This window comes from Symphalangus syndactylus, chromosome 14 (genome assembly GCF_028878055.3).
Source record: "Symphalangus syndactylus isolate Jambi chromosome 14, NHGRI_mSymSyn1-v2.1_pri, whole genome shotgun sequence".
NCBI lineage: Eukaryota > Metazoa > Chordata > Mammalia > Primates > Hylobatidae > Symphalangus > Symphalangus syndactylus.
This window is the reverse complement of record NC_072436.2, coordinates 93,900,446-93,927,639: the sequence shown is the minus strand read 5'-3', so window position 1 is coordinate 93,927,639 and position 27,194 is coordinate 93,900,446. Positions and strand designations below refer to the sequence as shown.

Below are 27,194 nucleotides of genomic sequence, written 5' to 3'. Positions count from 1 at the left end.
CATTTAGGCTGGGGAGAATTACGTGAGATCAATCCTGTAATGGGTTCTGGGCTTTGGAAGGAGCAGTGTAATGAGGTAGTTAAGAGTTTCATTGCCCACCCACTGGATACCCTAGAGTAAGGCACCTAACCTCACTGTGCCTCAGTTTTCTCATCTGTAAAATGGAAACAGTAAGTCTCCTTCTCGGGTGGGACATCAATGACCAAGTAGGGAGAGGGCTGGACAGGTCAGGGAGGCATCATGGAGGAGACAGCCTCAGACTGGACTCAGAGGGCAAGGGAGGATACAGGAGGGCCAAAGCCAAGCCCTTCCATCACAGCTTGCTTTCCCCCACCTCATAAGTATCAGGGAACTCTTGGTTCCTAGGTCTTTTGGGGAAGACAATTGGCACCCAGAGGTAGGGCGACCTTGTGAGCAAGCACTTTAGATGCAGGTGGCCCACGGGTGCTGAGCACGTGCAGCAGAGGGTGGAGATATGAGCCAGAGTGTGCAGAGCAGGTGGGCTCCCCAACCCCAACTCAGGCCGCTGCTTGCTCCTAGGGCTTCTGAGAGGGGCCTCAAGCTCATCTCTGAGATGAAACCCAAAATACCCATCTCTGAGGGGGTGTAGCGGGGGAGGGCATCTGTGCCCCTCAAGGCTGCCAGCTCTGAGGTAGCTGTGGGTCCACCCAGCCAACGGCCGCCCTTGCCAGGAAGCCCTAAATTTAGGTCTTCCCACCATGCAGGAGCTGTTTCCCTCAGCAGCATAATTACAGTAATTATGTGCATTCAGATTACATGGTAATAAAATTAGGATCAAATCAGTCCAAATTGAAATCAGATGAGTTAGGAGCAAAGTAATCAATGACAACATAAATAGAAAAGCCCGAAAGGAAACTTAAACATGCAGACTTGTCATCAGAATCGAGAAGGGTGAGCTGTTTAACTTCAGCTGAGCAGCATATTTGGGTTTAGGGGCTAGTTTGAGCCAGGGTTACAATCAGGCCTAGGCCAGAGTGATGTCCCATGGGTGGCCCAGGGATGGGCTCCTGGCAACCTTCCCTGATCTGGAAGCTTCACCCCCTGCACCTCCTACCTATCTTGGATACAGATCACGTCACATTGTGATCATCTGTGATTCTTGAGTGCAGGAATTATCTGTCTCTCCTTTGAAACCCCAGCCCAGGGTTCAGTGCCTGGTGCTCGCTGGATGGATCCTTCTTGCCGATGGACACATTCACTTGGCAGTGCAATTCCGTCTTTTGTGGTGCATGACTTCCCAACTAGATGGGGAACTTGCTCACTTGCCATGTCTTGCACTCTGACCCCTCTCCCCAACAGGAAGCCTACGTATAGTAGGTGCTATACTAGTAACTGACCAAGCGACACACATCCCAACCTGCCAGGAAGGGACCAGATGAGGGATCTGTATTTGGTTTGGGGGTTCTCCCAGCACTCTGCAGCTAATTCTTGCTCCCTAGGTGGCACTGTAAAGAGAGCAGGCTGTGGGGTATCCAAGGATTCTGAGAAGGGATTCAACAAGCTCCCCACAAATTTCGTGTTTGAGCCCCTTTTTCTCAAGGACTGGAAACTGGCCCCATCCTTCTGCTGGGTTCCTGCCTCGCCATCCCTAGTTCTACAGGGAGGCCCAGAGTGGGTCAGCCCTGTACTCTCTGTTCCCGAGGCCCACGGTGAAAAGAATGGGTCTGCCTGGCAGGCAGGGGGTGTTCGTGCATGAGACAGGGCACGGATCCCAAAAGGCAGCTCACACCCCCTTCGTCTCCTGCCTTCGCAGTTATTCTGGCTCACGTCAGCCCCCAGCAGGCCCAGCCAAGCCCCATGAGCAGGGGACAGAAATCTGGGGATGGACAATTTGGCCTAGGTTGCAGAAAGGGAGGCTGAAACTAGGACATTTGAAAAACGAGTTGTGCTGGGTGAAGTTGGACTGGGTGGCCACGTGCCCAGAGGCGGAGCACCTGCTGTTCCCACGTCCTGTCCTCATGCCCAGAGCCACTGTTGGACACCCCATACTGGGTCTGGGTCTGAGAGCAAAGTTGTCTCTTGGGGATTGTGGCAGGCAGAGGGACGTGCATGGTCACGTGCTGGCTGGCTGATTCGGGGGTTTGCACCAGGGTGGGAGTAGCTGAGCAGGGTTGGGTTTGGAATGGGAGAGCACTGACCCTGGGGCTTAGCCTGAAGCTCCCCTTGGTGAGGGAGGGCTTCCCAGGCTCTGACTCAGTGACGCCAGCACTGAAATCAGAGAGGCCTGCATTGCCTTGGCATGCCCAGCCTCCTGCCAGGGTCCCTATTTTTGCAGCAGAAGGAAAGAGAGATGTAAATATTTTTTTGTATCCCTCCAATTATTTAAAATTCATTTAACTTAAAAAGTTGAAATCTTTACAGGAGGCAAAGAGGATAGGCTATGCATGTGTGGTGTCACACAGACAGGAGAGGAGTTGCAAAATGGAAACAGGGCATGGTCATCTTTGGAAAGGTCTCTGATGCCATCTCTCACCTCCTTCCTGAGGAGGGCAGCAGGGGGTAGTGGAAAAGTGCATAGGCTTTGGAGGCAGAGATGGTAGAGTTCAAATCTCTGCCTACCCATGTACTCCCACTTACTAGCTGTGTGACTTTGAGGGAGTAATTTACCCTGTCTGTGCCTCAGTTTCCTCGTCTGTGGCCTGGAAACAATCATGTCCGCCGTTATAGGGTAGCTGTGAATATCAGAGATGACATGAAAAGTGCCCCTGCTTAGCACGCTGCGGGTACCTGAATGGTAGCTATCACTGTTATAGCCCCTTAAAAATAGCAGGCACACAAAAAGGATGCGCCTTGATGTTTTTGACTTCATTTTTCAAATTCAGGGGTGGGCAGAGCCAGGAAGATGGATTAAGTGTTGATGAGGCAGGGGAGAAAGAATGCCAGCCCTCCTGCCACCAGCTTGTAGAAATTAGAAAGAGTGCCTACTCCTCCCAGGGAGAAAAAAAAAGGGGGATTTTTCAGTAGAGCAGCTAACAGCAGGTTCTGGGCTCGTGGGAAGGAACTAAGGAGAAACTGGAGGTGCTGTTAAAAACTCTGCAGGCTCAGAAATGAACTTTCTCTAGTTCCCAGAAAGAGAGGAATGAGGGTGAAGATTCTGAGGGTAAACCTCTTTGGCTCACTGCAAGGTGAGGTAACCCTTGAAATGGAAGGCAGTCCTGGGCATTAGCAGAGTGTGTGAGCAAGAAGCCAGTCTGTGTAGGGACCAAATTCGAGACACTGGAAAGATAGAGGAACTTGTAAAGTCACAGGAAATTTTTCCTTGCTTATGTAACACAAAAGCAAAGGATCAAAACATTATGTCCTTCAATGGATCCTTTTCCAAAGGGTCAGAGAGGAGAAAAATGAAACCCTACAGAGGGTGGCTGTGAATCAGCATCAGAAGACTGGGGTTGGAAACACAGTTCTGCTACTTCCTAGACAGGTGACCTTGGATAGGTCGCTTCAGCTCAGCCAGAAGGCGCTGGCCTTCTGCTGTGAAACACCAATGCCATCAGGTAGCTGTGGTGTTGTGAAAATGCCAGGGGGGCCCTTAATCACTCTAGAATTGCAGAGCACGAGGCGGGGAAAGATCTTCGCCTGGGTTTTAGTGGTGAGGTTCCATGGCTGCCCTAGATAAAGAAGGCATTCAAGAGCAGTGTATCATTGGGAGAAGGAAGGTTGACGAGAACTGTGGAAACTCACCCTAGAAGTATTTTGATGAGCAAGGAGGGCCCGGTGCTGTAACCTGAGCTTGCTGCAGAAGCAGCAGCCTGGACTACAGAGCCACCAGCTGTTAACTTGGAGGCCACAAGGAGGAAGTGTCTGGAGACGGGAAAGGGCACATGAGGTGCTGGGCAGGGAAGAAGATGTCTGGAGTAGAGCAGAAGGGCAGGCACTGGGCCAGTCCGCAGCCATCTGATTAGAGCAATGTTTCCGGATCGCAGGTGGAGCCCATTACTGGGCTGTGAAATAGAACTCTTAAAAAAAAATTTGAGGCCGGGGGAGGTGGCTCACACCTGTAATCCCAGCACTTTGGGAGGCCGAGGCGGGTGGATCACCTGAGGAGTTCGAGACCAGCCTGGCTAAGTTGGCAAAACCCCATCTCTACTAAAAATAACAAAAATTAGCCAGGCATGGTGGCAGGCACCTGTAATCCCAGTGACTCGGAAGGCTGAGGCAGGAGAATTGCTTCAACCCAGGAGTCGGAGGTTGCAGTGAGTCAAGATCATGCCACTGCACTCCAGCCTGGGCAACAAGAGCGACACTCTGTCTCAAAGAAAAAAAAATTTGAGACTGGGGTGGTAGCTCATGCCTATCATCTCAACATTTTGGGAGGCTAAGTGGGAAGGGTCGCTTGAGCCCAGGAGTTCCAGACCAGCCTGGACCACATAGTGAGACCCACCCTGCCACATCTCTACAAAAAATAAAAATAAAAAGGTAAAAAGTCAGTCTGTTGCGATGGTGTGTGCCTGTGATCCCAGCTACTTGGGAGGCTGAGGTGGGAGGATTGCTTGAGCTCAGGAGGTCAAGGCTGCAGTGAGCCATGATCATGCCACTGCACTCCAGCCTGGGCTACAGAGCGAGACCCCATCTCAAAAATAAAACAAAATAATCAAAACCTTGAAATAGACTATAGTTTATCAGAGAATAAGATAGGAACTACTCCAGTGTATTACCCACAGTGGGGTGAGTGGACCCTGGATAGGGGATGGAAAGCTCGACCAGCTCAGCATAGTGGACTGTGCAGGGCTGCAGAGGTGCCAACTTATCCTTATGTAGAGTCACTCCTTCTCTGTGGCTAAGGATCTGGCTGAGAGACATAAGGCAGGCAGTAATGTCTACTCTCTGGATTCCAGAGGGTCTTTGATGCCACTTCCCAATTTGTCACATAGCTATGAGGAACCAGGACTATACTCAGATGACACTTGCCATCAGAGACTTAGGCTGAGATATTTTTAAAACTCTGGAAGATTAAACTAATTGTATAATACATATACAAAATATGTATATATGTATTAGTATATATGAGTAGTTATAATTGATATACATATATATGTATATACATATGTATGTGTGTGTGTGTGTGTGTGTGTGTGTATATATATATATATATATATATATATATGAGCCTGGCTAGGTGCAGTGGCTCACTCCTGTAATCTCAGCACTTTGGGAGGCCAAGGCAGGTGGATCACTTGAGGTCAGGAGTTTAAGACCAGCCTGGGCAACATGGCAAAACCCCATCTCTACGAACAATACAAAAATTAGCCGGGCATGGTGGCACACACTGGTAATCCCAGCTACTCAGGAGGCTGAGACACAAGAATCACTTGAACCTGGGAGGCAGAGGTTGCAGTGAGCCGAGATCACACCACTGTACTCCAACCTACTGGGTGACAGAGTGAGAGTCCGTCTCAAAAAAAAAAAAAAAAGGCTGGCCAGGCGCAGTGGCTCACACCTGTAATCCCAACGCTTTTGGAGGCCAATGCAGGTGGATCACCTGAGCTCAGGAGTTCGAGACCACCCAGGGCAACATGGTGAAATCCTGTCTCTACTAAAAATACAAAAAAAATTAACCAGTGTGGTGGTGTGTGCCTCTAGTTCCAGCTACTTGGGAGGCTGAGGCAGGAGAACCACTTGAACCCCAGAGGTGAAGGTTGCAGTGAGCTGAGATTGCGCCACTGCACACCAGCTTGGGATACAGAGCGAGACTCAATCTCAAAAAAAAAAAGCTTATATTATTATATTAAAGCTTATATACATATAAGAAAGTAGATATCATATATGAAATATACAGTTATATGTCTACATATGTAAATATATAGATATATAAATTACAACTATTAATAACTATTAATAATAGTTAATTTTTTTTAAGCACTGCTGTGAGCATTGCCCCATCTTATCTCATCCTGTCCTCCCAGCACCTCATCCAGGGAGAGACACTGTTGTTATCCCCGTTTTACAGAAGAGAGAAGGAAGCACAACAAAACAAAGTGACTTGCCCAGGTTAGCAAGTGACCAGCCCAGGATCTGGACCAGGGTGTTTGGCCCCAGAGCTTGTGTTCTTAGCCGCTAGACTGCCCTGCCTCTTTGCATGAAGTACCTACTCATGGATGTGGGGCTGATTCCGGAGTTGGGTGGGATTATAGTACCTCAGAACAGAGGTGACAAAGTCAAATTCTCAAGGGCTTTAGGATTTCCACTCTTGTGACATTATTCTCCCCTTTTGCCAGCTACAGTACCCATGTATATTAATACTGTGTGCTATTGTATTGTATATTGTCATACTTAATAGAATTAATCATACTTTTTTTCCTTCCTAATCACTGCTATGACTCTGCATGCAAAAAGCCTGCCTTGTAGTATGGTAATAGAAATCAAAATTATGGCTGGATGTGATGTGTCACACCTGTAATCCCAGCACTTTGGGAGGCCGAGGCAGGAGGATTGCTTGAGCCCAGGAGTTCGAGACCAGCCTGGGCAACATAGTGAGACACCATTTTCTATTTAAAAAAATAAAAAAGAAAAAGAAATTAAATTATGTTGGCCATATAGGGAGATGGTACATTCAGCCTTGGGATTTTGATTTGAGGCAAATGCTGACACCAGGCTTAGAGACGGTTTTAAACTACGTGGACAATGCTGGCAATTACTGGACAAGGAATGCTACTAATCTCGGGGTCAGAGTGGATCACAAGTTGGACACACTAAGGATGTGTGTCTTCACTTTATAAAGCTAAAGGATGATGAGCTCTTTTAATCTAGAATATGATGTATATAAACTGGAGAACAGATACTTTGCCAGTATTTGCTGAGCCGTGTTCCTGGCACCCTCTCTGCATGGGTTGCAGGAGCTGAAGCTGGCATTTGCTGAGCAGAAGGACATGGCCATGGGAAGAGTATGTATTCATGGAGTGCAGCGGGTGTCTGGATTCTTTTTATAACTTGTGCTTGGTGTTTATAAGAAAGCTTTTTCTGTTTGAATGGAGCCTCATAATGCCTGAGATAGTGTGTGAGATGAGCCTCATCAGCCAGGGGTATATTAGGAAGAAAAGAGGGTGCTATTTGCTTACTTTCCCCTCCCTTGTTGCCTCGTTTTCCACCTCTGCCGCCTCCTGGGGTAACCACAGCCACCTGATAAGCTCTTGGAGTTCCAGTAGCCCTACGTCAGCACCACACAGTGGGGCCTTAACCAGGGGCCACCTGGTCCTGCCAGGTGTGTGCCTCCTGTGTCAGCTCCTCAGCCAGGCCTAGCACAGGGCCTGGTGCTACAAAAACCTCAGTGGAGGGCTGTGGGGAGGGGGCAGGAGCGGGGGTCCAACCTGCCATTTTGCAGATGAGAACCTTGGGACACAGAAACTGAGTGTGTTCTTCAAGCCGCACAGCTGTCAGATGCTGAGCCAGGACTGGAGCCTGTCTGGGGCTTGTCTTCCAGTGCTCTTCTCACCACGTGGTTCTGGCTTCAGGCCCCAGCAGCCCTCCTGAGTCCTGCTGCCACGTGGCCTAGGAGACAGATCTTAGCATCTATAGCCTTGGGTCCACCTGGCCGGCTGAGGCTGAGCTGTAGACAGCTGTGGGGTTTCCCCAACTATGGCCTCCCCTGAACCCTGGGTTCTCGGGCCTTTTGGTGCCAAAGACAGAAACCCAGCTCCCCAGACACCCTCATCCTTCCAATGGCCAGCCTAGCAATCAGGGAGCAGCCCACTGCCCAGGCTGGCAGCTTGAGCTCGCCCACGAGGTGGCTAGAGGGCTGCTCTGGTCAGCTGAGTCGGGCATGGTGGGCAGACAGCCTCTCCCACGGTCTCCCTCCAGGCCATCATGCAGCTTCCTCGGCTTCTCTGTGCCTTGGTGTTGTTTTCTCCTCTCTGCTCTTTCAGTTTGCACATAGCTCACCCTGGCTAATAGCCTCTGTCTCATGATCTCACTTCCTAACTCCAGGGAGTGAGAATCCACTGCCCCTCTTCCTAGCTGTGGCCAGTGGTCAGGCCCCAAGTTACCCAGAGCTGCCCATCTCCTGCTAGCGGGTTGGGCCTGAGCAGGGATGAGGGCCAGGCAGGGGCAGCGCTGGCTTTGGGGCCAGAAGCCAACTTGGGTTTGAATCTCATTCTCTGGTCTCCTGACTCTGTGAGCCTCTGACTAGGAGAGATGCCCATGGCTGGGGGCTTTGATGTCTGGGTGGCACTGACATTCAGTCTCTTGCTGTGGGTCAGAATGCCATTTGCACATGGCATTGAGTCTCTTGCTGTGGGTCAGCGCCAGTCTTAGTGACAGAGGAAGCATCCCTGCCCTCTCTGGAAACTGGTGTTTTCAGTGACATGAACTTGGGTACACTACCACACCAGGCATGCCATTTCCTGGGTTGGATGGGAGGAAGGGGGCCTTTCTTGGAGGCATGTGTGCCATGAGTGGGCATGACAAAGGCCCCTGGCTGTCCCCTGCCCCCTAAACCGGCCTGACTCCTATGGGGGCCCAGAGTGTCCCCAGGCCCACCTTGTGCGTGACCCTCTCTTTGTGTCGCATGTCGTGTGATGATGTGTGCACATGTGACCCATACCGGTTGGTCCATTTCCAACTGGAACAGTCCCTCCTTCTTCCAGGACAAAAACAGCCCCAGGCCTTTTTCCCCTGAAAGTTTGAGCTCCTTGTCTCAGAGAGGGAGCGAGCTCATGGACGGGGCCAGAGTGGCTGCCTGCCTGCTCCACGGGGCTGAGGACATCCAGCAAGGCACGTGTTCCTGAGGCCCAGCCACAGACTCCTGCCTGCCCCGGCCCTGGCTTCCCCTGTGTGCCGAGCAGGACAGGCACAGACACAGGCCCCTACAGAGGCCATGGGAGGAAAGGAGCTGGCCCAAACTGGCCTGGTCTTGGGTTCATGCTCTCAGCAGAACAAGCTTTGGGGAGCTGGGATCTCTGGGGCAAGGGAAGCTCCTCCCTGTGAGAGTAAGGCCCTGTGACCTTGAGCACAAGGCTTCTGTTTCAGGAACAGGTCCAGGGAGTCACTCACTGGTAGAGGAAACTCCAACCCCACCCCCATGACCTCTGTCTCTCCTCTTTGCAGCTGGAGGAAGCAGAGCGCTTTGCCATGATGGTGATCAGCCTCGGAGAGGAAGCCGGGGAGTTCCTCCCCAAGGGCTACCTGGCTCTGGGTCTCACCTATAGCCTGCAGGCCACCGACGGTGAGTGCCAGGCCCCAGGAGGCCTCTGTTTGGGGATGGCTCAGGCTTCCTAACTGCCTCAGAGGCATCTTGTCCTACCAGCGCCCCTCCCCTCAGGCCATGCCTCCATAGACACCATGCACTCCTCTGGGACAGATGCCCATGTGTGCACACATACACACATGCATACACACACGCGCCCCTCAGACCCATTTCCACTGTTTTGCCCAGACTGTCGCCACCCTCAAACATGCCTTCCTCTCCCCCCTTCATGGGCCTCAAGGCCCAGCCGCAGCTCCAGCAAAGCCCATGCTGATCTTCTCTGTGGAACTCTTGCTTCCTGTCTGTAATGCGCCATCAGCCCTCCACCCCACAATGTCTCCATTCTGGTTCTCATAGGCCTGCCTTTAACCTCAGCACTGCTATGATCTTCTGGAGCCTTTTAAATCCCCCTCAATATGTGGCATAGGGCTGGGTACACAGCAGGTGCTTAGTAACTACTTGTGCTTGGCTAATGGATTCTGCTCCTTCCTGCCCCACACCTGGCCTTCTCTTGCCAACCCTGCCAGCTCAGCCATGTGTCTTACCCCATCTATCAGGCAGCCACCTACTTTCATCTCCTTGTAGCTTGAGGGATGGGGAGTGACGGGCCGCCACCCAGACCAAACTCAGAATAGTAATCAGCCCATGCCCACCTCCCCCAAACGTCAGTTGCTGGGAGCGGCAGTCATGGTGACATCAGGCATAAATGAGCCCTGCATAAGGAACCCCTGGGTCTGCACATGCTGGTCGAGTGAGGGAGTCATCAGCCCCTTTGTCAAAGTCTACTTTGAGCAAGACACCCTCCTTGTCCCTTTAACTCTACAAATAGCAGTTGCTTTCTAAGCTTTCGAATCTGGGGAGCTCTGACAACGGCCAATGCTTGGTCCTCGCCAGTGGGATTCTGATCTGGTTTGGGAGGGGCCTGTATGCAATCATGTTAAAGCTTCCTGGGTAGTTAGTTAAGTGCGCAGCCAAGGCTAAGAACACCTGCCCTGCTGCATTTTAAATGGGATGCAGTTTACCAGAAGGGTGCCTGGTTTGGGTTCAAACTTCCTAGTGGGTTAGGAAGCCTAGGAAGGTATGTGGCCAGGCAGAGGTCGTGGCCCCGCTCTCAAGGCTTGGGCCTCCTGGGTGGGATGCCCATGTCGTGGAATGCTTGTAGGCATCGGCCTTTGAAAGGGTTAAGGTGGTTCAGGCAGTGGAGAAGGCAATGCAGTAGAAGCAACTGGCATGCCAAGGAATGTGCTAGAAGCCAGGGCATTGGCCCAGGCTGCTGGAGTTTGAAGTTTGCCAGATGGGACCCTGGTGGGGCCTTTATCTGCAGAGCTGTGTGCTTTGAAGATGGTACAGGGCTGGGCCGGCACCCTTCAGTGACCCCTGATGGCTCAGTTTCTGTCCTGTCCCCTGCAGCCACCCTGAAGTCCAAGCAAGATGAATTGCACCGGAAGGCACTGCAGACGCTGGAGAGGTGAGGAGGCTCCCACCTGTAGCAGAGGCCCCTCTTGCCTTTGGTGGCACATTCACAAGCTTTACCTCATCAGACCTTCTGATGTGGGCAGAACAAACATTTCTGTCTCCATTTTACAGATGAGGAAACTGCACACAGCAAGCAGGGATAGGCATTTGGGGTTGGGCAGGCAGCCGAGCCCTGCCCTCAGCTCTGGGGGGGCTCCAGCAGCCACCAGGCTCGGTTCCTGCTCTCCCAGGGCTCAGGGGTCTAAAATGGGTATAATAACCCATTGCTGTTGTAGTAATTACAGAAGATAAAGCAGAAAAAGCACCTTGCACAGTATCCTGTATGTAACAGGGGCTCAAAAATGGCATTCACCTCCTTCTAGCTCCTCCCCAGCCACCCCTCCGACTAAACCCACCCACCCCTCCCACCATTCCCAGCCCCTACAGGGATTTCCTGGCAGATGCTCAGAGCAGCGAGGCTAGCTTCTCTGCCCTGGTGCCTGACTTGTCACTCCCTCTCTGCCCATGGGATGTATATTCACCCCATCGTCTTTCTTCTTTGGGGTCTGTCACCCCAGGGCTGCCCTCCCAGATGGCCCCTACCTCAGCGAGTGCCAGCCCCCTCGGGCCCACCGTCCCCGCCTTGGACTGCCTGTGGGCCACCTTCCTTGGTCTTCATCTGCCAGCTGGATGCCCCTCTGAGGCAGAGCCTGGCAGAATCCCCCAGGGTATTGCCTCATAGCGCCCAGCACAGGGCTGGCATGCTGGAGGCCTGAGTCACACGTTGGTCACTCAACCCCTGGTGCCTGACTTGTCACTCCCTCTCCCCATACAGGGCTCAGCAGCTGGCGCCCAGTGACCCCCAGGTCATCCTCTATGTCTCACTGCAGCTGGCCCTCGTCCGACAGGTGGGTTGTCCCTGTTCTAACCCCCGGGTCCCTGGGAGCTGCTGATCTTCTCCTGGAAACCCAGCTTACTAGCTGTGTGACCCTCTGCAAGTGACTTCGCCTCCCTGAGTTTGTTTCCTTGTCTGTCATGTAAGCCCTCTGAGCCCTCATCAGAGAGGCCCAGTAAGGACGAGGTCAGGTAATGTGGGTAAAGCCATGGCAGGTACACAGGAAGGGCATGTTCTCTGCCCTCACTCGCCCTACAACATTTCAGTGGACTGAGATGTTGATGAGTGACCACCTGTCACTCGTTTGTGTCCTTGCCTTCCACTGACTTTTCCCCAAGAGTCTTGGGGATAGAGTGATGGGCGGGCTCATGGAGCTGTTGCAGGATGGGCTTTTTCTGTGACCCCCAAGCTACTCCTTCACTGTATGGACACCACCATCAGGCCTTGGCCTCTGGGGCCCCATAGGGGCCTCGTGTCTGCTGACTACCTTAGCCCCAGGACCACCTCCACCATGACTCTGCAGGCAGACCCACCTTTTCCCCAAGCGTGCTGAGAGAATGCTGGTGTGTCCAGGACTCCCCACCTCAGGTCCTTCAGAGCCTCCTTTACTTTCCTGTGGTGCCTCAGCCTGCAGGCTGGTGCTCTGGACACACACACAGCCTTCAAAACAGGACCTCTCAGGTGGCTTGACCCTGATGCCTGCCGACGCCCCCACCTGACTGCCCAGGGATTGCAGACAAGCCTTTGGCTCCCACAGTGCAGCTCTCCTGGCCTGCACCACCCAGGAAATGGGCTGAGCTCCAGGCTGGTGGAGGGAAGCCCGCAGAAGCCCATGTACTTGCTGTCAGGTAGAGGGCAGCCCTGCCTGCTGGGGGTGCTGCTGTGTCCCCCATACCAGCCTGGGGAAGCCCTACCTTCTGAGGAACGGGCCACAGCAATCCCATTTTTTACCGGAGGACACCACTGAGGCCGAGCCAGCATAGAACCCAGGCCTCTCTGATCCACAGCCCATGGGGTCTAGGTACCCCGCTCCCCTGACCCTTTTGGAGATGCGGCCCTGAGAGCATGCTGGGGTTTGGTCTTATGGTCACCTCGGCTAGCTGCATTTCTCCTGCCTCTGGGGCAAGCCAGGCTCTGCCCTGCGTCAGCCTGGCTCTGCCCTGCGTCAGCCTGGCTCCTCCTCTCATCACAGTTACTCTCATTGCTGGGACCCCTTCCCTCTCACCCCATGCTTAGACCCTTGTCCCAGCACCTGTGTCTGTCCTGACCTGACCTGAATTGTCACTGTTTCTGAGGCATTCTGTCTCCCGCCCCAGGTCCTTCTGTCTCAACTGTTTTCTCCCCCAACGGCCCTGATGTCATTCCGGCTGTTGTTTCCACTGTCATTGGTGGCTTCACTCCCTTCCTCTTGCACTGCCCCTCCACCTGTGACTCCCTCCATCCTCCTCCACTTCTAGGCTGCGCCCCCACCCTGTCCCCACTCCTCACTCCTCACCCCAGTTCCTGGACAGGCACGGGGCACCTCTGTGCCCCTGCAGGAGCATCCCTCCCCTCCCAGGAACACCAACTTTATTTTTAGTTCCCTGTAAAAGAACCAGTGCTTTTCTTGCTAATCAAGTGAATGATAAACCTTTGGTGATGCATTTTTTAACCTGTTCAGTTATTCATCCCTCTCTGATGAATAGCATCCATCCTTCTAGAGAGATGGCGGGCCAGGCCAGTAGAGCCAGTGGAGGCTAGTGCCCAGTTTCTTTGGAGACCTCATTTTGGCAGCCTCAGGGAGTTGAGAACTTGAGAACTCCCTGAATGGACTGTAAGCTAGAGTCCTAGCCTGCCTGGGTCTCTGAGCCCCCAGCCAGCCCATCTTGCCAAGAGCACGTCTGGCTGGCCGGCACAGTGATGGCTGTGGATTTGGATTTGTAGCCCAGGATGATTGGGTCTGCTCTAGCAGAGTCACCAGCACAGGAGCAGCCTTAGGGCCACCGACAGGCTGAACCAGTGGCCCCACTGATCTTAGTGTCCTCCTCGTATGCTCCTTGACCTATCCACAAAGTAAGGTGCCCAGGGGAGAACTCCGGGCCTGGCACTGGTGCCCACAGCCTGCACAGAGGCCAGGCTGGAGGCCAACACAGAAGCCAGGCAGACTGGGGACCCAAGGCCCCACGAGAAGGGCGGAAGGCTGTGTCTGAGGTTTGGCAAGGAGCAGGACTCTTAAAAAGAGACTCATGGGGTTCCTGCAGGGATGGAACCCTGACATGGAGAGAGTCACAGGAGCTAACGCAGCTCCCAGCCCTGACAGCACGTGCCTTCAGGCTGGAAGGAAGCTTCTGTCCTATTCCTTAGTTTTCTGGCTTTGGGGCTTGAAGAGGGAAACTCACACTTCAAAAGTGTTTGTTCCGCCAGTACTTTGCAAGGCATTTTTCATAGTGTCTCATCTTCATGGACACTGAAATAGGTTTAACCATTATCCTCATTTTGTAGCAGCGAAACTGCAGCTCAGAGAGGTGAGTCCTCTTGCCCTAAGGTGCCAGCTTGGGAAGTGGCAGAGCCAGGAGCCACACCCCAACCTCACCCCAGAGCCTCTGAGCAGGAGAGGGTGTTTATCTGTCAGCCGCACATCAGATTCTTTCCACATCACCGTGTGAACTGTTCAGAGGGGAGGGCCTCATCAGCCCTGGGTATGTAGCTGGCAGATTCTTTATCCCAGGGCCAGGCCTTCCCGGCCCTCCACCCTCCAGCCTGCTGCAAGTTTCTCTCCCAACCCTCTCTCTCCAGACCTGGTCACAGCCTTTCTACAGGGTGCAGAACCTCAAGTTAAGGGCACTGCTCAGTGAAGCAGCAAGGTGTGGGGGAGAGGATTCCCTGCATCCTGGGGAATCAGGCCAGGTTGGAGGTGCTAGGAATCAGGGATGAGGAGGAGGTGGCCAGCTGGGCCCTGCCATGCCCCTGGACCCACAGCACAAGGAGGGCTGGCCTTGACTTGTGACAGCTTTGAGGCCAGGCCCGTCACTCACCAAACACAGGCTTAGCAGCCTGCATAGCTCACACAAGAGCACTTGGCCTGGAGTCAGGACCCCCACCTGGGAGCGCCTGCTCTGCTGCTAACTCGCTCTGCTGCCAACTTGCTCTGCTGTATGAGAAGAATGGAAGGGATAGAAGATAGCGTTTTTGCATGTACATTAGCTCTTTGAACCCTTCTATGGAAAAGCATATGCCTAATTTGCAGATTAGGGAACTGAATTCAGAGAGAATGAGGGACAAAGGCGAGTGAGTGGCAGCGCCAACTCTAGAACCCAGCTCTTGTGTATTCCCAAATATAGGACCCCTCCACTGGCCAAAACGAGCAGGATCAATCAGCTCAGATGACAGGCAGCAGGTGGGGGCTGCCCCAGGCAGGGCATGGTGCAGGGGTGCCCAGCAGGGTGCACGGGCCAGGGACTCTGGGGTGTTTTGTAAAGAATGAGGAGATGACATAAGGGGGGCAGCGGGCCACCTCACAGGTCACATGGGACTGCGTAAGAGGCTGCTGCAGGGACCAGGACTGGCCAGCCTCTTTTGAAGAAGAGAGTTTATGTTGGTAACTGCCACAATTCTTTTTTCTCCTTAATGCTTGTGGAAACATTCCCCAGACCCTGTCAGGAGTGTGCAGGCCAGGGCCCATGGGGCGGGGAGCTTTTTCTCTGAAGGTAGTAACTTCCACAGCTGAATGTAGATGGGTCTGGGGAGGTAGAATCGGAGGCAAGGAGAGGGGCCTCCGGTGTCTCTTGCATCCAGGGGACTCTTGGGACCCATCCTGGGGGCGTTGTGTTGTGCTGAGAATGGTCTCTTCAGGAAAGCGCTCCTTGAACCTTCCATATCCTCCCATAAGTCCAGCTATGGGCAGAGACCCATCCTGGCAAGGTGGCAGGCAGCCAAGCAAGTGTGTGGTCTCAGCCCTGAAATAGTCCCCATAGGATGTGCTGGGGCACCGACTGACCCCATGACCCTGTTACCACTTGCAGGTGGGGCCCTGGCCACAGCTGCAAATCACCCGTGCTCTCTGCAGCCAGATCCAGTAGAATGTTGGAGTCCTGCCTACAGGGTTGGCGGGAGCCGTAGAAGGTGCCCTTCCATTGCACCAGCCCCTCCTGGGCTCACTGACTTGGCTACTGGAGCAGCTGAGGCCTGCCCTCTTTCATGCAGTGCTCCAAGAAGGGAGGCAGCAAACTCAAGCCAGTGAAAATTGGGACCCATGGTGACCTCTGGTCTCCCCACCACATGGAAGGAAAGGCTTTCCTGAGGCCACATCCAAATCCAGACCCCTTCGGGTGTGGCTTTCCTGACCCTGCATAATCTGGCGTCATCCCATCTGTCCAGAACCAGGCTTAATAAATATTTGTTGAATTGAAAACAAAACACAAGACTAGAATTTGGATTCTAGTCCCAGATTCCCACTGTGCCCACATTAGAGGCCAGTCTCCCCATCTTCTAGGCACTTGCCTCTGCACACTTCCCTTCCTGTGGTCAAGCTGCACCCCCTACCTGGAGCACCCCATTTTCTTCATCTCCTCCTAGAAGGCAGGGTCTCCTGACACATCAGCAGAACTCCAGGGTGAGGTTTCCACACGTGGCTGCCTCACCCTGTGGCTCCCACCCCTCCCATTTAGGAAGTGCTTCCTGGTGGCTGCCATGGTCCTTTGTGCCACACCACAAACCTGCTTCTCTTTATTCCTGAGTGTGACAGCAGACCCCTCCTCACCAGGCCATCTGGGGCAGGTGTTTTCTCACAGCAGCATCCCTGCCCCCAGTGCCTGAGGCTCCCTTGAGTTGAGTGTGAGTGCCCTTGTTGACTGGCACCTGGCTCCTGAGTCCCAGGGCAGCATGTGCCTGTGGAAGGCTAAGCTGGTGGGTTCCTTCAACAGATCTCCAGTGCCATGGAGCAGCTGCAGGAAGCCCTGAAGGTATGCAAGGATGATGCCCAGGCCCTCCACCTGCTGGCACTGCTCTTCTCCGCCCAGAAGCACCACCAGCATGCCCTAGATGTTGTCAACATGGCCATCACCGAGCACCCTGAGAACTTCAAGTGAGTGCCCTGGGAACACTCTGGCAGTGAGGGAGCTGGCTAGCCTCTGCAGCAGGTGCCCATGCACACCTGCCCTGCCATGGTACCAGCCAACACACATGGAGTAAGCACCTGCTGCATGCACAATCCCTGGTGGAGAGACGGGGGTGAGGGTAGGTGGGGTCAGCAGACAGCTGTGGTGCTCTGCAGAAGGTGCCTGGTGGGTAATGGGGTACACATGCTGCACGAGGTGGGGTCTGCATGGGCCACAAGGAACACTGCTCGAATGCATGTGTTTGGGCTGCTTCTGCCTGCCCTGGGCTCTGCATGAGCCTCAGGATGACACTAACTTGTGTAAGTTAATCATAGCCCTGACACAGTCAGCCAAGGATGGGATTCTAACATGAGCTAGGCTGGCAGCTGGAGACAGGGGTTATGGCCCTCCAAAGTGGTCCTGTTCCTTCATACCTCCCCACCTCCCTCATTTACTGCATCAGCCAGATGCCCCACTTCTTGGAGCAGGGTTTAAGTTGCACTTGGGCTAAGTGGTGGTAGGACACAGAGGACCTGCTGCCACCCAGCCAGGACACTGGGAACAAGGCCATGCTGGGCCAGCTGAGGTGAGAGGATGTGTTGCTCTGTCAGGGGAGCTAGGGGGAGTCATCTTTTGATTTCTGCCTTCTGCCCCTAAGGGCAGGTGACACTGAGTGTAACAGGCTTTGTTTCTCAGAATCCTGTGATCCCAGATGAGGGACGCGTAAGTAACCCACCTCCCCCTGTTCCACCTTAGGGCCTGAAGGAAGGCGATTTAGAACCAGCCCAAGGCTGTCTCCCTGCAGACAGCAAGGAAGAAGCTAGAGTCCTGGCTGTCCTGATAGGTGACTCACGCTGTGTAAATAGGTTCACAAAGGATTAGGAAAAAATTGCTGGGTGATGAAGGGAAGCTTCAGTGGTCCCAGCCTAGGGAGTTTCCCATCACTGGGCTTTCAGCTCTGTCCATCCCCAGCCCATCAGAGGCAGGGCTGACCACAGGGGCGGGTTCAGGTTTTCCTGCACCCTTGGCCTCCTTCAGATGACAGCAGATAATTCTGCTTGTGGCCTTTGCCAGTGTGCTGAGCACTGCTGTTGATGGCTTCCTCCTCCCCAAAGCTAAAGAAAGGTGCTTTGGGAGTGGCAGTGTTTCCTAAATATAAATCCCATAATGTGCCTCCCTGAAGAGGGGAGCCCCAGTGACCAAGGCCAAGGATGGGTGTTCATCCTGCTGGTCAGCCTGGTCTGCAGCCCCAAGACCCCTGAGCCTTGCCCTGCTTGCGCTAGTCCACACTGACCCCTGTCCTGCCTGTTCACCCTCCATCCTGGCCTAGGCAGGTCCCCACTGCTCACAGCCAGGTGTAAGCAGAGTGTGTGGCCGACAGCCTCTCTTTTGTGTTCGTGGCTGGCCGTGATTCTGAGCCTTGCCCCAGCAGCATTTAAGAGACTACTAAAGGCCAGGCGCAGTGGCTCACGCCTGTAATCCCAGCACTTTGGGAGGCCGAGGTGGGTGCATCACCTGAGGTCAGGAGTTCAAGACCAGCCTGGCCAACATGGTGAAACCCTATCTCTAATAAAAATACAAAAATTAGCCGGGCGTGATGGCAGGTGCCTGTAATCCCAGCTACTCGGGAGGCTGAGGCAGGAGAATCACTTGAATCTGGGAGGCAGGGGTTGCAGTGAGCCGAGATTGCGCCACTGCACTCCAACCTGGGCGACAGAACGAGACTCGGTCTCAAAAAAAAAAGAGAGAAAGACTACTAAAATTCCAGTCACTTCACCCCCAAAGGCAGGTAGCTTAGGAAATCCTAACACAGAGAAAACTGTGTGGACAAGGAATTAGTTGCCTTGCCTTGTTAATCCCAAGTACAATACAGTAATACAAGGTAAGAACATTTTATTTTTAATGAAAATGCACAAAAGATGTAGGTTCCCCACTCCTAGTGCCAGTAACCTTGCTTTGATCCCAGCTCCATCCTCACACGTCTCTGGCAGGGTCCGACCCACTACCGCTGGCCTGTGTGCCTGTGTGTGTTTACACTTCAGTTAGGCCTTATCGGAAACTGAAATGGCCAAGCAGAAAGATTTAGAATCCTAGGCTGGGGAAAGGAAAGGGCTCTTTGTCCACCCTGGGTCTGTGGAGCACAGGAGAAGCAAGAGGCCTGGCTCAGCTCGGCGTCAGAATTTCCTAATGAAATCTTCCTTGGAAACTGAGACTGTGATGCAGGCAGGAGCACTGCTGCTCTGATGGAGCCAAGAAGGTGATTCGTACCTGCCCAGTCCCAGCTGAGGGGGCCCCTCCATCCCAGCACCAGGCATCTCACCACTCAGCATCTCTTGCTGACTTCTGAGCTGATTGCTTTCTGCCAAGCTAAAGCAGCTCCCCTGGCCTGCTATGTGGAGGCTAGCTCCCTTTTTTGGAAATCTGGCTGCAGCCCAGGCTGTGTGAGGTGTGGCAGAAAATAGGGTCTGCCCAGTGTGGGGGACCCACTCGTGGCTCCGCATCAGCTTCCTTGACTGTCATCCAAGGGGTGCTTCCTGCCTTCATCTTCCCAGGCTCTTGGACTGGGCTAGGAAACTGTCCCTCTCCCTGCAGGCAGTGTGTGTGCCCCCTCTGCTGCCCTGCCTCGACACGCACACTTTCCACCCTTCCCTTCCTCCCATGCTTACTCAGGTGCTGACTCCTTCCCCAGGAAGTGCTCCACTCACTGACAGTGCAGTTGGTCAGGGGCTGCCTTGAGGTTGGTGACTGCCCCCAGGAGGCCTAAGGGTGGACATCTGGGTCTCCAAGAACCCCTGGACCTGAACTATGACATTTTGTGCATGTGAGCCTGAGTCCATGGAAATGGCTTTCAGCAGATTCTCAAAGGGAGCCCGACCTCAAAAAAGGTTGAGAAGCCCTGGTGCAGACTGTGCTGTTTGTCAGTGTGCAGGGTAACTGTGCCCCTGTCTCGGGTGCTTCCCCAAGGCTTGCAAGGAGCTTCCTGGAGAGCAGTGTCTGCAGGCAGGAACCTCTGCCGTGGGAACAGCTCACCCATGCAGACATCACAGAGCGTCTGCAAGGGCTTCAGGAGCTGTGGAGGGTGGGGCCTAGGGGCCGCACCAGGGAGTCAGCTCTGAGGTCAGAGGAAAGCATTCCAGTTCTATGCCCTGAGGGATTCTGGAGGTTATTCTGCAACCTGTCACTGTAGAGTGTGCTGCGAAGCATTTGGGGATCTGCAGTCCCCGCCCCCAGTAGTGCCTCACTTTCCTCAGTCTGCTTGTCCAGGGCTGTGGGGCTGGGGGGAAGCAGCAGTAGGTTCTTCATCTTGAGCCACCATGAGCTCCTCACCTCCAGGATCCCAAGGAGCTCTGTTTTGATCCAACTGGCCCTAAAAGGCTGCAAAACTAATTGGGAAAAAAAATACAGTGACTTTTGGCCTCCAGAATTGTAAGAGAATAAATCTCTGTTGTTTTAAGCAAAAAAAAAAAAAAAAAATTGTATCTCTATATACCATTTATAGAGATATAATACTATCTATATGGCTGGGGCGGGGCTGAGAAATCCATCTACCGTCAAACTATGGTGACCATAGGGTATGACCATTGTCTCTTTGTAAATAAGTCAATACTATTCCCCACAGATGAAACCTCAGAGCATAGAAACCCATGGATTAGCAGGAAATGTCACTGAGTCCCTTACAGGTCAGGGATCACTGAAAAATGTCATTGCTCTTCAATTGACACTGCACCCTGCTTCCTCAGCTGCTCTCCGCATTTGAGGAGCAGCCCTGTGTGGCTCCAGCTGTTGCCAAGGCAGTTAATTAAACAACCGGTCCGGTAAATATCACTGCAGCAAAACAACAAAAACCAAACTCCCTTTGTCCTGACCTCATCGTCCCCAGCAAGATCTGTATCCACAGGACACTTAAAGGCACCTTACAGAGGGCTATCCCAGTGCCTGAGGCCTATTAGGGGCATCTCCTTTCAGCCATCAGTGTTAGAGGCCATCTGTGCATGGGATCCCAGAGCCTGCCTCGGGGATAGCAGAAGCTGGCTGGTGCTGGGCGTGGGCTTTGCCTGTTTCACCGCTTTCAGGGAGGCCTGCCACAGGGGAGGAAACTGGTGGGGGAATGGACCCCTGTCCATGTGAGCTGGTCCTTGTGTGAGAGCCACAGTGAGGTCCCAGCCCTTGAGTCATGTCTGTCACTGACCTATGCCACCTGCAGCAACTCACTCCTCTTCCCCTTGCCTCTGTTTGCTCATCTGCCTTAAAAGACGGACACCTGCTCTGTCTCCCGTGGCTTGCGAGGTTTATTGTGAGACTCAGGAGAGGGCACACAGTCGATGGACAGCTGTGTTTGAAAGGTGGCAGTATGGAGGGGAGAGGAGGCTGCCCACCAACAGCGTCAGGCTGTATCCTGGGTCACCAGGGCGGCAGTGCCTGGGGAAGGCCAGGTAGGCCAGGAGGTGCCGGCAGGTGAGGCTGGGCCCTGACAGAGGCAGGGAAGGAAGCTCTGGGGAAAGGTTAGTGAGCTCTTTGGCTGCACAAGAAGTCGCCACTCCCATACAGGCAGCCTCTAGGCTCCCAGAGAAAACTCGGCTTTCGTGGAGTCGAACTTTTGAAAAGCCTTCTGAATTCAGGGGTTAGAAAGCAAAGCAAAGAACATCTTGATTTCTGTGCTGTGGGATGACCTTTAGTTAGTGGAGCTTGGGTTTAAAAAGGCAAAAAATGTGATGAGGCAGAGACAGACAGCCCCACAGGGACAGCATAAACCTCGCACGGTGGGAACCAGACACCCCGAGCAGCTTCCTGAAGTCCAGTGGGCTTCTGACTAAGCCCTGGACACATGTGCCAGCCGGGCTGTCCCTGGCCAAGAGGCCAGGCCCGCAGGGGGCCTCAGCGGGCAGCAGCTCCTTATCCAGGCCTGGGTTGCGGGCCAAGCCGCGGAATGTGAAAGGTCCCGTGCATGCTTGGAGATGCCTGTGTGAGTCCTTTCTTCTCGTTTTGGGTATGAGAGGCAGCTGGGAGGCCCGACCAGGGAGGGGCAGGAATATGAGGTGAAGGGGAACGGGCCACTGATAAGCGTCCTTCCTGAAGCCATGGACTCCGTGGGGCGATGGTTTTAGGTAACAAATTCCTTGGGCTTTAGTCAGGCCGCTTGTAGTGAAGGTCACCATAGTAACCAAACAAAGTTCCTCAGCTCATGATGGGAGCTTTCCAATAACCAGCCTGTCACGGCTCCCGTCCCAGGCCTGGCAATCCGCCGGCTGGTTTTGAAAGCCCAGGCCATACATAGGTCAAGGGAAGAACAATTTCCCCTTCCCCTCTCCACAGTGGGCAAGGCCACCTCCTCCCACCCCCCGGAACCTCCGTCGGTCGGGGTAGGCCCTCTTGGGAGTTTCTGCTGGCCCAGTACTAGTCCCAGGGGACTTGGAAGGTCATGGGGGAAGCTTTCAGAGCCCCGGAGACCCTCCCCAGTACAGGAACAATATGGGCCTCCCGACAAGCCAGAGCACGTGCCTGTAAACAAATGGAACCACACAGCCTTCTGCCCCAGGAAACCTAGACTGTTTTGGAAAATGTTTGAGCTGATAACCAGGTGTTAGCTGGAGCCATACCTTGGCTGACTTCAGCTAAGGCTAACGTTGGAGCTCAAGGGCACCCCTGGGATCTACCTGGTGTGCCTCACCTTTTTTTCAGGTGGCGCGTGTTATATATTTCTCGTGGTGCATTCCACTGAGCAGGGGGATGAGTCCCGGGGCTTCTGTTAACATTTCTGACTTAAACCCAGTGTGTTTATTTGATCTTATTAAGGACTTGTAGTACATCAAAAGGATGCTTAGCATACCAACACTCTAGTGAGGGGGTGGAATCAAAGGTATTAACACAAACATAGTTTATCACTTTGCTGGGTTCATTAAACACGTTTGGCTGCCACAGCCCCTGAGGAGGACACCAGCCATGGGGGAACCTTGCAAGCCACGTGGCAGAGGGAAGTGTTAAGCCAGTCATAATCACTGGCAGCGCCGGATCCTTCCCCAAAGGTCAGTTGCTCATTAGCTAAGCTGAGTTGACGTTCAGCATTTCCCTTCGTGGGTTGTCCTGTGAGAACCTCTGTGGCCTCGCTCTGTGTGACATGTACAGGTGAAAGTTGATGGTCGTCATTCTCCAGTTAGTGGTCTGCCTACATTCAGACTTCTAGGGTAGATGACACAGGTTGTTTTGTTTGTCTGGGGAGGAGAGGAAAGAAAGGAAAGGGGAAGGAACATAGATATTTTCAGGTTTTGTTTTCAAAGGTGGTTGTAACCCTTTCCTTCTGGTACTTGTTGCTCTCCCTGCTTGCAGCAGGGGCTGGGAGCAGGAATTGTGGCCCAGGGCACATGGTTCTCTGTAGCAGGGGAGGCCCAGCCTCAAGACAAAGCCTTTTTGCCCCTGGGAGAAGGCCCGTGTCCACAAAGCAGAGCTGACCTCTCCTCTGCAGTGGGATATCTTCAGGTCCCTGGGGGTCTGACACAGGGCAGAGAGACCAAGGCAATTGCTTCTTTGTGTCTCAGCCCTGGCTGGGAACCTGCCTTTGTTCCTAAGGTAAGAAGACCTAAGGGTCTTCTTTTGGGAAGTTCTTCCACCCCTGAATGGCCGTGAAAAGGCACTGTGTGGTTTACATTTAAGTCTTTCAAGATCAGGAATTTGTGTTTGGGAAGTCCTCTCAAGGTAACTGGAGGTAGCTGCAGGGAGGGAAGCCGAGACCCGGAGGCCAGTTGTGTCAGCCCAGAAACAGATAAGAATGCCATGTAACCCTGCGGCCAGCTGCAGGGTAGGAGCGGGCTGCTCTCAGAGCAGCCCTGGAGCCCTTCACCAGGTCAGGGACAGTCTTTGAAGTAAGGAGGCGCTAACTTCAGGAAACCAAAGCTTTCAGGCTGTTGATTTTTAAAGCTTCAAAGTGAGATCACGTTAAATGAATTCATTAAGAGGTGGAGGATCATCATGAGCCTTATAAGATTAGAAGACATAGGTCAGTCTAATCCTCCAGACCCAAGGAAAAATAATTAGTTTTAGGGTTAAGAAGAGTTGCTAAAAAATGTCCCTTCTGTGTTAGGGATTAATCTCTGGGAAGGTAGTAAAACTGGGGCTGACTGTGGCCCTCCCCCTTTCAGGGAGGGTAATGCCTATTAGAGTCCTTTTAAAAATCATACCCTCTAGGCTGGGCACAGTGGCTTTGGGAGGCCAAGGCAGGAAGATCACTTGAGGCTAGGAGTTTGAGAACAGCCCTGGCAACGTAGCAAGACCTCGTCTGTACAAAAAATTTTTTAAATTATCCAGGCGTGGTGGCACACACCTGTAGTCCCAACTAGTTGGGAGGCTGGGGTGAGAGGATTGGTTGAGCCTAGGAAGTTCAGGCTGCAGTGAGCTGTGATCACACCACTACACTCCAGCTTGGGTGATGGAACTAACTGTCTCTTTAAAAAAGTCCTGAGCATGTGTTGGATTTAACATGGGTGAGAGACCATGTGTCTGGGAGACCTAGATCACTCAGCACATCCCCCGCATCCTGGCCAGGGCCTGGGTGATCACACCTGAATGGGGGTGAGGGGCAGGCTGGCTCCTGCTCAGAGGGCCCTCCCTGCCCCATCCTACTGTGCAGGTAGGGTATCCATACCTTGTCAGGCTGGCCCCTCTCTCCCACTACAGGCCTTTGTCTGTCCTTCCTGCCCATCTTCAGAGGACCCCCTCAGGTCCACTTTGTCCCCAGAGCCCCTGTACTTCAAAGCTGAACCACTCAATTGAGTACCAGATTCTGTTCTTGTTGTGTTTCCCAATGCGTTGGATGTCTTGTTTGAGTTTGGAAGTACCTTTGGAGCAGAGACTGGCGTCTCCTCTGCCTGCTTACCCCCATGGTAGGGAAACCCCCACTAAGCACAAAACACACTCCAGTGGACCCTCCAGCTGCTAGACAATGGGAGGGAGCTGTTTTGTTTTTTGGAAGGAAGAGAACCATGGGGGGATTGGGGGATCTCACAGCCAGAGTGCTGTCACACCCCTCACCCAGTTTGGTTGTTTTGGTTTGGTTCCTCTGTTTTTTGGTCTTTACAGCACCCCTGTTTTGAAGATGAAGAAACTAATGTGAAAGTTAGATGACAGCTCAAGGTCACATAGCTGATGAGTGGTGGAGCAGAGGCGAGAACCCATGCTGGCTGATTGGCAGGACCTCCGTGGTATACTTGAACTCCAAGAGCTTCAATAACAATAACAGTGATGCACCCAGTGCTGGCTCCAGCCGGGCACTGCTGTGAGCACCTCGCTGCACTAGCTCTGTAATCCTCTCAGCACCCTAGGAGGCATAGAAACTGTCATGATTCCCATTTTACAGATGAGGAAACAGAGGCACAGAGGACCTAAGTAAGCACCTGCATGTAATGGGGGCGGGAGACTGAGAATGAAAGTTTGGGCAAACATGTATTGAACCCTTTCTGAAGTGCCAGCCCCTGCTGGGCCTTTTATGTGCATGACGTCCTACAGCAATCCTCAGGGTAAGTAGTTGCTGTCGTTCTCATTTTACAGATAAGAAACTAAAACTCTGGGCTGGGCGTGGTCGCTCATGCCTGTAATCCCAGCACTTTGGGATGCCGAGGCGGGCAGATCATTTGAGATCAGGAGTTTGAGACCAGCCTGACCAACACAGTGAAACCCCATCTCTACTAAAAGTAAATTTTAAAAAAATTAGCCGGGTGTGGTGGCGCATGCCTGTTGTCCCAGCTGCTCAGGAGGCTGAGGCAGGAGAATCGCTTGAACCCGGGAGGCGGAGGTTGCAGTGAGCCGAGATCACGCCACTGCACTCCAGCTTGGGCGTCAGAGTGAGACTCCATCTCAAAAAAAAAGAAAGAAAAAAACAGGCTCTGTGACTTGCCCAAGGTCACATGGCTACAAGGAGGGACACTTTGGTCATCAGACTTGGACCCTGCTTTTCACCACTGAGTCCGACTTGGTGCAGCCCAGGCTGGGGACCATTTACTATGCAGGCTCTGGCCTCCTGGCCAAGGAATTAGACTTTCCAGAGGCGTGGCCGCCTGACTCAGAGAATAGCCTGCTTTTTCACTCAATTATGTGTTTTCTATAAAAATAGAACTCTTCATTAAAACAGCTCAGCACAGCCATCAGCTGCAATTACTAATTACTGTCCTTTAAAGAGATAATACCCCTTTCTATGCATTCACCACACCTGCTGCCACTTCCCACCCACCCCTAACACACAGAGGGTTCCCAGAATGGCCAGGAGCCAGAGGGATCCGGAAGAGCTGCCCAGGGCCCAGTGAGCACACATGGGACCAGTAGGACCCAGAAGAATGGAGAGTTTCAGGAACGTCCTGCAGCTTCACTTCCTTGGAGCTGCTTGGATCCTGGGAACACCCACAGTGTTCTAGGCCTTGGTGAGCCCTTGTGACTCAACTTTACTCTTCCGTTCTTCAGCAATTTGTTGAGTGATATGAGAGGCAGGCACCAAGGATACAAAGATAAGAAAGACCTAGTTCCCCCCCCAGATGAAGGAAGGCTCTCACAGGAAGACAGGTCTGACAACAGCAAAGATGACTGAGAATGACAACTAGCCTCTCTTGAGGGGTGACGTGCGCCAGGCACAGGCTCTCTTTCCCTTAGTCCTCCCAGCAACCCTCCTGGGCAGTACCATGACTGTCCTGCCTTGCAAATGAATAGGCACCATCAGAGGTGAAGGCACTTCTAGGAAGCAGCAGAGCTTGGAAGTATACCCACATTATCTGATGCTAAAGGCCATGTCTCAACAGGGAAGTGGCTCCCTTATGTACATGGTGGTTACTGTGTTCAAGTGTTCATTGCAGGTGCTGAGTAACTACAGGGAGTTGCTTTCAGGAACATGAAAGTAAAAATGTGGACCCGATGTGCTTGCTACCCACACAGTCTGTGTTTCCCTGCAGCCAGCTCTGCTCTGCCAACTTCCCCCACCAGCAAGAGTGGTGTGCTGGGGTGAGCAGCCAGGGAGGGGACACAGGAAGGGTGAGGATTGGTGCCCCCAGGTAAGGGGATGGAGACGACCTCTGACCCCAGGACTGTGCTTGGCTTAGCCAGAGACACCACAAAAATATCCCCTATCTACAAGACAACTATTTTTTTTTTTAAGTTTTTGGAAAAGCCATACTTACTCAGTTCTGAAGAGTCTCACCCTAAGATCTCGTTATAGCAGTGGGAAGAAATTGTTTATCTTTGCCTCACATGGGAACAGGTCCAAGTCTTAATCCTTTTGACAAATAATTAGCAGTGTGATCCTGCCCTAGGAGTGCAGGTGAGGCATGGCTAGGAAGAAAAGGAGGAAGAGGAGGCAGATGCCAACATTCCCCTGGAAGCCTCCATCCTCAGCCCGAGCTGGAGCGATTGGGGAGATTGGCAAAGCTGGTGGCCTGTGGGATAGCCATTTTCTAACGGGGAACAGAGACACCAACCTCACTGGTCTCTGTCTTTCTCCACAGAATCAGGGCTGCCCTAGACATACAGACCCTGTGGGCTGAGATGTCCCATGGTTCAGCAGGGGCTGACTCTGTCAGGTCACCTGAGTGCCTTTCTG

At 53.0% G+C, this 27,194-nt stretch overlaps 1 protein-coding gene across 1 annotated transcript in view; it reads left to right on the top strand.

The window, feature by feature from the left end:
- The window catches only part of TTC7A (tetratricopeptide repeat domain 7A), a 135,611-nt gene that overhangs the window by 73,048 nt on the left and 35,369 nt on the right, over window positions 1-27,194 (top strand). The window contains 4 exon segments of the mRNA XM_063618049.1: window positions 9,061-9,178; window positions 10,610-10,667; window positions 11,490-11,562; window positions 16,451-16,611. Coding sequence (XP_063474119.1) covers window positions 9,061-9,178; window positions 10,610-10,667; window positions 11,490-11,562; window positions 16,451-16,611 — 410 coding nt within the window.